General features: G+C 44.9%; 1 protein-coding gene across 1 annotated transcript in view; it reads right to left on the reverse strand.

Annotated features, from left to right (window-relative positions):
• brinp1 (bone morphogenetic protein/retinoic acid inducible neural-specific 1) overlaps nucleotides 1-12,561 on the reverse strand; it is a 220,767-nt gene that overhangs the window by 105,513 nt on the left and 102,693 nt on the right. The window contains exon 3 of the mRNA XM_079606289.1: nucleotides 11,122-11,312. Within this exon, the coding sequence (XP_079462415.1) occupies nucleotides 11,122-11,312 (191 nt within the window). The remainder of the gene's footprint in view (nucleotides 1-11,121; nucleotides 11,313-12,561) is intronic.

Below are 12,561 nucleotides of genomic sequence, written 5' to 3' on the forward strand. Positions count from 1 at the left end.
CGGTGTAATCACAAGCTGCCGTCTGTCCACAATAAAGCGTCCGACACGAGCCTCGTACAGTTTGTAATCACAGATATTATGAGCCGCGCGCAGGTATTAGCCTCGCGTTCCTCCAGTTCATTCAGCGCTGTGTGATTTACTGTGGTCCTCTGGACTGGAACAGGCATATTGCTTATATCGATTTTCCATTGGGTTTTATGGTCATATCGTGTAGGTGAGAGAGGGTGAGGGTGTTCATGGATTCTCTTGAATGCTGCGTCTGAAATGTAATGAAATTCGAGTCGCTATTTCATTATTATTTTTTTGCTTTGCAATAAACTCTATACGGATTTAATGACCAATAAATGCTGTAATGACCAACAGTGCAAACGCTGGCCGGCTCAACACTTCAGGACGTGGAAACACAACACTGACACACAGATACACTGACCTCAGACCTGTCAGTGCGTCTCTGACCCCTACAGTAAACACAATACTGACACACAGAGACACTGACCTCAGGCCTGTCAGTGTGTCTCTGACCCCTACAGTAAACACAATACTGACACACAGAGACACTGACCTCAGGCCTGTCAGTGTGTCTCTGACCCCTACAGTAAACACAATACTGACACACAGAGACACTGACCTCAGGCCTGTCAGTGTGTCTCTGACCCCTACAGTAAACACAATACTGACACACAGAGACACTGACCTCAGGCCTGTCAGTGTGTCTCTGACCCCTACAGTAAACACAATACTGACACACAGAGACACTGACCTCAGGCCTGTCAGTGTGTCTCTGACCCCTACAGTAAACACAATACTGACACACAGAGACACTGACCTCAGGCCTGTCAGTGTGTCTCTGACCCCTACAGTAAACACAATACTGACACACAGAGACACTGACCTCAGGCCTGTCAGTGCGTCTCTGACCCCTACAGTAAACGCAATACTGACACACATATACACTGACCTCAGGCCTGTCAGTGTGTCTCTGACCCCTACAGTAAACACAATACTGACACACATATACACTGACCTCAGGCCTGTCAGTGCGTCTCTGACCCCTACAGTAAACATAACACTGACACACAGAGACACTGACCTCAGGCCTGTCAGTGCGTCTCTGACCCCTACAGTAAACGCAATACTGACACACAGAGACACTGACCTCAGGCCTGTCAGTGCGTCTCTGACCCCTACAGTAAACGCAATACTGACACACAGAGACACTGACCTCAGACCTGTCAGTGCGTCTCTGACCCCTACAGTAAACACAATACTGACACACAGAGACACTGACCTCAGCCCTGTCAGTGTGTCTCTGACCCCTACAGTAAACACAATACTGACACACAGAGACACTGACCTCAGGCCTGTCAGTGCGTCTCTGACCCCTACAGTAAACACAATACTGACACACAGAGACACTGACCTCAGGCCTGTCAGTGCGTCTCTGACCCCTACAGTAAACACAATACTGACACACAGAGACACTGACCTCAGGCCTGTCAGTGCGTCTCTGACCCCTACAGTAAACACAATACTGACACACAGAGACACTGACCTCAGGCCTGTCAGTGCGTCTCTGACCCCTACAGTAAACACAATACTGACACACAGAGACACTGACCTCAGGCCTGTCAGTGCGTCTCTGACCCCTACAGTAAACACAATACTGACACACATATACACTGACCTCAGGCCTGTCAGTGTGTCTCTGACCCCTACAGTAAACACAATACTGACACACAGAGACACTGACCTCAGGCCTGTCAGTGCGTCTCTGACCCCTACAGTAAACACAATACTGACACACAGAGACACTGACCTCAGGCCTGTCAGTGTGTCTCTGACCCCTACAGTAAACACAATACTGACACACAGAGACACTGACCTCAGGCCTGTCAGTGTGTCTCTGACCCCTACAGTAAACACAACACTGACACACAGAGACACTGACCTCAGGCCTGTCAGTGTGTCTCTGACCCCTACAGTAAACACAATACTGACACACAGAGACACTGACCTCAGGCCTGTCAGTGTGTCTCTGACCCCTACAGTAAACACAACACTGACACACAGAGACACTGACCTCAGGCCTGTCAGTGTGTCTCTGACCCCTACAGTAAACACAACACTGACACACAGAGACACTGACCTCAGGCCTGTCAGTGTGTCTCTGACCCCTACAGTAAACACAATACTGACACACAGAGACACTGACCTCAGGCCTGTCAGTGTGTCTCTGACCCCTACAGTAAACACAATACTGACACACAGAGACACTGACCTCAGGCCTGTCAGTGTGTCTCTGACCCCTACAGTAAACACAATACTGACACACATATACACTGACCTCAGGCCTGTCAGTGTGTCTCTGACCCCTACAGTAAACACAATACTGACACACAGAGACACTGACCTCAGGCCTGTCAGTGTGTCTCTGACCCCTACAGTAAACACAATACTGACACACAGAGACACTGACCTCAGGCCTGTCAGTGCGTCTCTGACCCCTACAGTAAACACAATACTGACACACAGAGACACTGACCTCAGGCCTGTCAGTGCGTCTCTGACCCCTACAGTAAACACAACACTGACACACATATACACTGACCTCAGGCCTGTCAGTGTGTCTCTGACCCCTACAGTAAACACAATACTGACACACAGAGACACTGACCTCAGGCCTTTCAGTGCGTCTCTGACCCCTACAGTAAACACAATACTGACACACAGAGACACTGACCTCAGGCCTGTCAGTGCGTCTCTGACCCCTACAGTAAACATAACACTGACACACAGAGACACTGACCTCAGGCCTGTCAATGTGTCTCTGACCCCTACAGTAAACACAATACTGACACACAGAGACACTGACCTCAGGCCTGTCAGTGCGTCTCTGACCCCTACAGTAAACACAATACTGACACACAGAGACACTGACCTCAGGCCTGTCAGTGCGTCTCTGACCCCTACAGTAAACGCAACACTGACACACATATACACTGACCTCAGGCCTGTCAGTGTGTCTCTGACCCCTACAGTAAACGCAATACTGACACACATATACACTGACCTCAGGCCTGTCAGTGTGTCTCTGACCCCTACAGTAAACACAACACTGACACACATATACACTGACCTCAGGCCTGTCAGTGCGTCTCTGACCCCTACAGTAAACACAATACTGACACACATATACACTGACCTCAGGCCTGTCAGTGCGTCTCTGACCCCTACAGTAAACACAATACTGACACACAGAGACACTGACCTCAGGCATGTCAGTGCGTCTCTGACCCCTACAGTAAACACAATACTGACACACAGAGACACTGACCTCAGGCCTGTCAGTGCGTCTCTGACCCCTACAGTAAACACAATACTGACACACATATACACTGACCTCAGGCCTGTCAGTGCGTCTCTGACCCCTACAGTAAACACAATACTGACACACATATACACTGACCTCAGGCCTGTCAGTGCGTCTCTGACCCCTACAGTAAACACAATACTGACACACAGAGACACTGACCTCAGGCCTGTCAGTGCGTCTCTGACCCCTACAGTAAACACAACACTGACACACAGAGACACTGACCTCAGGCCTGTCAGTGCGTCTCTGACCCCTACAGTAAACACAATACTGACACACAGAGCCACTGACCTCAGGCCTGTCAGTGCGTCTCTGACCCCTACAGTAAACGCAATACTGACACACAGAGCCACTGACCTCAGGCCTGTCAGTGCGTCTCTGACCCCTACAGTAAACGCAATACTGACACACAGAGACACTGACCTCAGGCCTGTCAGTGCGTCTCTGACCCCTACAGTAAACGCAATACTGACACACAGAGACACTGACCTCAGGCCTGTCAGTGCGTCTCTGACCCCTACAGTAAACACAACACTGACACACAGAGACACTGACCTCAGGCCTGTCAGTGCGTCTCTGACCCCTACAGTAAACACAACACTGACACACAGAGACACTGACCTCAGGCTTGTCAGTGCGTCTCTGACCCCTACGGTAAACACAATACTGACACACAGAGACACTGACCTCAGGCCTGTCAGTGCGTCTCTGACCCCTACGGTAAACACAATACTGACACACAGAGACACTGACCTCAGGCCTGTCAGTGCGTCTCTGACCCCTACAGTAAACACAATACTGACACACAGAGACACTGACCTCAGGCCTGTCAGTGCGTCTCTGACCCCTACTGTAAACGCAATACTGACACACAGAGACACTGACCTCAGGCCTGTCAGTGCGTCTCTGACCCCTACAGTAAACACAATACTGACACACAGAGACACTGACCTCAGGCCTGTCAGTGCGTCTCTGACCCCTACAGTAAACACAATACTGACACACAGAGACACTGACCTCAGGCCTGTCAGTGTGTCTCTGACCCCTACAGTAAACACAATACTGACACACAGAGACACTGACCTCAGGCCTGTCAGTGCGTCTCTGACCCCTACGGTAAACACAATACTGACACACAGAGACACTGACCTCAGGCCTGTCAGTGCGTCTCTGACCCCTACAGTAAACGCAATACTGACACACAGAGACACTGACCTCAGGCCTGTCAGTGCGTCTCTGACCCCTACAGTAAACACAATACTGACACACAGAGACACTGACCTCAGGCCTGTCAGTGCGTCTCTGACCCCTACTGTAAACGCAATACTGACACACAGAGACACTGACCTCAGGCCTGTCAGTGCGTCTCTGACCCCTACAGTAAACACAATACTGACACACAGAGACACTGACCTCAGGCCTGTCAGTGCGTCTCTGACCCCTACAGTAAACACAATACTGACACACGTCTATGACCCCTACAGTAAACGCAATACTGACACACAGAGACACTGACCTCAGGCCTGTCAGTGCGTCTCTGACCCCTACAGTAAACGCAATACTGACACACAGAGACACTGACCTCAGGCCTGTCAGTGCGTCTCTGACCTCTACAGTAAACACAATACTGACACACAGAGACACTGACCTCAGGCCTGTCAGTGCGTCTCTGACCCCTACAGTAAACACAATACTGACACACAGAGACACTGACCTCAGGCCTGTCAGTGCGTCTCTGACCTCTACAGTAAACACAATACTGACACACAGAGACACTGACCTCAGGCCTGTCAGTGCGTCTCTGACCCCTACAGTTGACACAATACTGACACACAGAGACACTGACCTCAGGCCGGTCAGTGCGTCTCTGACCCCTACAGTAAACACAATACTGACACACAGAGACACTGACCTCAGGCCTGTCAGTGCGTCTCTGACCCCTACAGTAAACACAATACTGACACACAGAGACACTGACCTCAGGCCTGTCAGTGCGTCTCTGACCCCTGCAGTAAACACAATACTGACACACAGATACACTGACCTCAGGCCTGTCAGTGCGTCTCTGACCCCTACAGTAAACACAATACTGACACACAGAGACACTGACCTCAGGCCTGTCAGTGCGTCTCTGACCCCTACAGTAAACACAATACTGACACACAGAGACACTGACCTCAGGCCTGTCAGTGTGTCTCTGACCCCTACAGTAAACACAATACTGACACACAGATACACTGACCTCAGGCCTGTCAGTGCGTCTCTGACCCCTACAGTAAACACAACACTGACACACAGAGACACTGACCTCAGGCCTGTCAGTGTGTCTCTGACCCCTACAGTAAACACAATACTGACACACAGATACACTGACCTCAGGCCTGTCAGTGCGTCTCTGACCCCTACAGTAAACACAACACTGACACACAGAGACACTGACCTCAGGCCTGTCAGTGCGTCTCTGACCCCTACAGTAAACACAATACTGACACACAGAGACACTGACCTCAGGCCTGTCAGTGCGTCTCTGACCCCTACAGTAAACACAATACTGACACACGTCTATGACCCCTACAGTAAACGCAATACTGACACACAGAGACACTGACCTCAGGCCTGTCAGTGTGTCTCTGACCCCTACAGTAAACACAATACTGACACACAGATACACTGACCTCAGGCCTGTCAGTGCGTCTCTGACCCCTACAGTAAACACAACACTGACACACAGAGACACTGACCTCAGGCCTGTCAGTGCGTCTCTGACCCCTACAGTAAACACAATACTGACACACAGAGACACTGACCTCAGGCCTGTCAGTGCGTCTCTGACCCCTACAGTAAACACAATACTGACACACGTCTATGACCCCTACAGTAAACGCAATACTGACACACAGAGACACTGACCTCAGGCCTGTCAGTGCGTCTCTGACCCCTACAGTAAACACAATACTGACACACAGAGACACTGACCTCAGGCCTGTCAGTGCGTCTCTGACCCCTACTGTAAACACAATACTGACACACAGAGACACTGACCTCAGGCCTGTCAGTGCGTCTCTGCCCCCTACTGTAAACACAATACTGACACACAGAGACACTGACCTCAGGCCTGTCAGTGCGTCTCTGACCCCTACAGTAAACGCAATACTGACACACAGAGACACTGACCTCAGGCCTGTCAGTGCGTCTCTGACCCCTACTGTAAACACAATACTGACACACAGAGACACTGACCTCAGGCCTGTCAGTGCGTCTCTGACCCCTACTGTAAACACAATACTGACACACAGAGACACTGACCTCAGGCCTGTCAGTGCGTCTCTGCCCCCTACTGTAAACACAATACTGACACACAGAGACACTGACCTCAGGCCTGTCAGTGCGTCTCTGACCCCTACAGTAAACACAATACTGACACACAGAGACACTGACCTCAGGCCTGTCAGTGCGTCTCTGACCCCTACAGTAAACACAATACTGACACACGTCTATGACCCCTACAGTAAACGCAATACTGACACACAGAGACACTGACCTCAGGCCTGTCAGTGCGTCTCTGACCCCTACAGTAAATGCAATACTGACACACAGAGACACTGACCTCAGGCCTGTCAGTGCGTCTCTGACCCCTACTGTAAACACAATACTGACACACAGAGACACTGACCTCAGGCCTGTCAGTGCGTCTCTGCCCCCTACTGTAAACACAATACTGACACACAGAGACACTGACCTCAGGCCTGTCAGTGCGTCTCTGACCCCTACAGTAAACGCAATACTGACACACAGAGACACTGACCTCAGGCCTGTCAGTGCGTCTCTGACCCCTACAGTAAACGCAATACTGACACACAGATACATTAAAAACTGTAAGTTTTACTGTAAAATTACATTAAATGTACCATTAGATCGATCACAGTTATTTACCGTATATAGTAAGGAAACTTTCTGTTAACCAATTAACAGTTTTTTTACTGTAGCATTTTTACAGTCTTTAATAAAAATTACAAAAACACACAAAAAACGAATATTTTAAAGGGGGGGTAAAATACTTAGTTTCAGTCAATCTCATGTTAATCTTGAGTACCTGTAGAGTAATAGTGCGTCCTTCATATCTCCAAAAAGTCTTTAGTTTCATCATATTTATAAAATAAAAATACAGCTTTCCGATTCTATCCGGAAAAAGCCGAGGTCCTTGATTCTGGGCGTGGGCGGAGCTATAGAGTCAAGTGGGAGCGCGTGATACCGTTGTACTTACATGAATGGGGTGTTTTATCACTGGGACCGCGCCAGGTTTTAATTGCAACCGGTTTGCAAATCCAGCGACGACCTTGTTAATAAAACATTTGTCACTGGAATGACCAGAAGAACACAAAACCGCACTTGCCACACTCCTTTGCTGTCCCGGAAATACAAGCTGCATCCACTGTTCCAGTAACACTGGGTTCTTTGGGAAGCTGAACAAGGTAAACTTTCCCTCACATCCCAAAACACACTTTTTTGGAGACATTCTTGACATCAACCATTCCTAGTTAGCGCTGATGATGATAATTTCCGGTAGTAGCGCGTCGATATGCGCTTGGGTCTTTCTATAGACAGTATATAAGAGGGTCTTTCTCTCCTCTGGTCGACGTGTGCGTGAACGCGCTTTTCCGAGAGCAATGCTCATATAAGGAGTTCCACTCTGGTCTACGTCATTAGATCTACGATAGAAAAAAACAGCCGAAACGTGTTGCAACCCGGAAGTATGATTTTTAGCACAGAAATTCTCTGTTATTCGTTCAAAATAACTTTTCAAACTTTGGCCATTATTAGCATGAGAATCCATCTCTTTAACACTGTAAACAACTCTGAATACATGAAACACCATTGTACCCCCCCTTTAACAGAACATAAAAACTTTGCATCTAACTCAAAATATTATCAAAAACTGTAATAGCATATCAATGATACTATAATAAAACTTAACTATATGAGAGATGAAGAAAATGACAATAAAAGAAACATCTGCACTGCATTTGGTTTTATTCTGTTCTTACAATCCAGCATCATATTCATTCTTCCTATCATATTTCTCAATGCCATAATTAGAGCATCAAGTTTAACCACGAAGCCAGAAGTGCTATAATATTCCAACCTCTGAATACAAACTGTCCATGAAAGCCAAGCGACAGCACATCACAGCAATTACACTCGACAGCTGCGGATCCATATGAAACTGAGCCTTTAAAGGACGAAAAGGGTATCGGGCTCGAGCTGCGCACACACATGCGAAATCTGATTATGAATCGGCATTACGGACAGATTCCATAATGATCTGTTCTGCAAATCCACACAAGCGGGTAACACGCATTTACTTCGGCGTGATTACGACTCTTAACTTATGAAATCAAAATGGACAGTTCTTAGTTTCCTCTTGCCGCATCTCTTCTCTGATGATGTGGGCGGGGCAACCTGTCAATCACATGATATCAGCCAATAGCAAACCACAACCATCCAATCAAATCCCCACGGACAAACTCAAGCCCCGCCCACATGTGTTCTTGTTCCTGAAGCGTTTCACTCGATATACGACGCAATAGGGAAACAAATGAGTGCAACTTCACTTTCATGACCACTTTAAAGCAAAAGACTGTGTATTTTGGTGACTGTGTTTAAAATGTACACGCAAATTAGACATGCAACTATGGTCAGATTGCATGAAATGTAATGCAATTGCATTTAATGGATATTAACATGATTTAATGGATTTGCATATTCAGTTATAGGAATGCTTCAATCAGGATGTTTGCAGCCGATCCCAATCATTCAAGCAATCTTTTAATGTATATAATTTATATATATACAGTATTTATGATATGTACCTGTAAGCTCTCTGTTGACCATCACTATTAACCTCTTACACCATGAAGGCATTTTTAATGATTTCACATGATTTTAAGTGGCATACTTTAAATGAATGGCTTATTACTCTACAATGTATAATATAGTACATGGTCGCATTTAATGGAAAACTTTTTTTTATTATTATTATTTTGACGGAAATGATTATGTTCATGTTTGGAGGTTCTCACAGCACGGTTTTTACTGAGAAAACCCCAACAAAAAGTGATGCAATTTGTTGATTTATTGTGTTTTTATTCATGCTTGACATGATGACTATTAAAAAGAGTATTTAACAGGTAATAAAATCAAGTTAGCGCTTGTTCATGATCATGTCAACTGCATGTGGGTCAAATGTTGTGTTGATATCTCAAAGCAATCAAAAGTTACGGCATTTGGAACCAAGGTGGCTTTTTTTATCAAATTATATATCAAGAGTTGTACGGACCAAAAGAACTCCTTACATGTGTACGCGCCACAAAGCATGCAAATGTTTATAATTACATAGATTAAGTAGCAAGTAATACGATCCTTTTTTACGTTTATATTCAATGGTGCACGGTAAATCAAGACCTGTCAATCTGAGCGATCGATCCAATCCAAGTGCGCTCCAGATGTAAAGCAGTGTCCGATTGGCCTCTACACATCGTTCCTATTCCTGAGATCTAGTTTCCAAATGACGTTAGAAAACACTGAGTCATGATCGCGATCGGATCCGGATATCCTATTGCTTTAGCAAAGCAGCATGTCAATGTCACTCCGTGAGGATTTTATCAGGATCTCCACATCATGTTGTGTTTGGGCTCGTTTGGATTACAATTCAGTTTTTTGCAAAGTTACAAAGCAGAAGGTGGAGTAAAAGCCTCTTCTGTATACTCTTCAAATTGACCCTTCGCAGGGAGTTTGATTGACAGGCGATCTGACCAATCATAATCCGCTATCAGCCGAATCCGCCATTTTGTCCGACAAAGCATTCAGGAGAGTTAGTAGATTAACATGAAGGATGTGAACTTGAGAAGCGGAGTGTACTGACGCCTTTCTGCGGTTAAAACAACATTCCTTCTGATGTTCATTCATGTTTATTGGATTTATTAATGAATTAGAAGTAAGAGATGATCGGTTCACGAGCGGCTTTAACTGAGCGATCTGTCACGACACATTAAAGAGATACAAAACACTATTTAATGTTTAAATTTCTTTAAAACAAAATACCAAATCTGAAAGTTGGACTTTGTTTAATATCAAAAGTGACGTCTGTCGGCGTATTGTCAGTGTCATCACATGGTGTGGCGTGAGAGAGGAGTGGCTTGTCGGACATAGCAACAGTAACTAAAGGGGGCGGGTCTTTGCGAACGGTCAATTATCAAATGTATTGCTTATTGTTAGTTAATGCATAACAATGTTTCATAATAAAAATAGAACTCGTCATTGTTTGTTCACGTCCATCTCAGGTCTATTAAATACTATTAACAGATACAACTTTTGATTTTAATAATGCATTAGTAAATGTTGATATTAACTTTAACTAAGATTAATACATGTTTTGGAAGTATTTTTAATTGTTAGTTCATGTTAACTGCTACAACTACCACATTTGTATGTATTCCTGACTTAACACACAAAACACAAGCCATAAATGGTCTGTAAATGGTCAAAAGTATCATTGTATGGAAAAGAGCAGCACGGACATTATTCAAAATATCTCTGAAATCATGAGGGGTTTAAACAACATGAGGCAACAGTAACTAAAGGGGGCGGGTCATTGGGAACGGTCAATTGCAATCGGTTGATGAGATCGGCCAGATTTAATCGAGTCATAGATTGTGATTATCATCCTTAACCCGGGTCTGCGCGCTCACCTCCCAATGTGGCCGAGATCAAGATGTGCGTGCCATACTTCTTGATGATGGTGTCGATGAACTGTTGCGTGGACGGCCGTCGCCCGAGCATCCGCATGCTGCGCTGGAAATCCGGCATCAAGGGCAGAGGATTGCGGATCAGATCCCGCCTCTCGATGGCTGTGTTCCTCACCTTCCAGCGTGCAAACTCCCTGCAGAACAGAGCAAAGCATGAGGATCTGCATGAGAACACAACAGACTCAGTGCTTCAGTGGAGGAAAGCGAGAGCTGGTTTACACTGGTGCCAGCTTATGTGTTCTTGCATATGCACATTCATTTTCAAACATTGCCATATCCACAAATGCTAGATTAAAAAAAGCAGTCATAGCATATATTCCTGTACAGTCGGTAAACACACACTTGAATACAGAAATTGCTTTCACTGAATAAGTTACCATAGCAACAGAGGCTGCTCCAGCACTTTTCATTAGGATCATTATCGAACGGAACATTGACAAAATATTATTAATTTATTGACATCACAAATGTATGTTTTATTTTACATTAGTTTTTAATCTAATTGAGATTTGTGCAGTTTGTGCATGATCACCTCAATAGATTATCTATAGAAATATTGGTAACACTTAAAGCCTATATGTGTACTGCATTATATAAGGTATTCATAATGTACATTATAATGCATTAGCCTATATATTTAAAAATAATAATTGCAAGCAAAGTTAAAATGCATTATAATATTTGCATCTTACATCTGAAACTGGTTGTTTGTCATGTGGTTTAATGCATTATACTTTATAAAGCTGTAACTAAATAGATATATATTATAATGTATCATAATGTTACAATTATTCATGAGTTCATACAACGCACTATAGGGTGAATTCAAAGGAATAGTTAATGCATTAAACAGTTTATAATGCATTAAACATTATAATGCATTATAAAGGCTTTATTAATTATTAGTTTTTTTTAACTAACACTGACAATGAATAAATGCTGTAAGAAATATGTAGCTAATACAATAACTAATGTTAACAAATTAAACCTTATTGTAAACCCTAAAAAATACAGATCTGAAGAAAACTTTTAACTTTTGGCTGAACTATTCCTTTAATGTAATTCAGTTTTGTCACATATAATCTACCAGGACGTCAAAAAGTTTATTTTGCGACATCAGAATTGGATTTTGTCTGGCACTTTTTGTAAAACACAATTTCGAATGCATTAGCAAGAACCAACAATCATGTGGCAATCACTTTTGTCCAGTGTGATAGAGAGAAAAACAAAAGCAAAAACATATTGTTATTGAATCCAAATCAAGGCTTCCACAAAGTGATCTAATCAAAACAACTGCCAGCGGGTCTGTCGTCGGCATGATTGTCGGGATGAAGCGATGAGCATCAGTCCTGATTTGCCATTGGCCAGATTTTGGTCTCACTA

The sequence above is a fragment of the Phoxinus phoxinus genome (assembly GCF_949152265.1).
Source record: "Phoxinus phoxinus genome assembly, chromosome: 3".
NCBI lineage: Eukaryota > Metazoa > Chordata > Actinopteri > Cypriniformes > Leuciscidae > Phoxinus > Phoxinus phoxinus.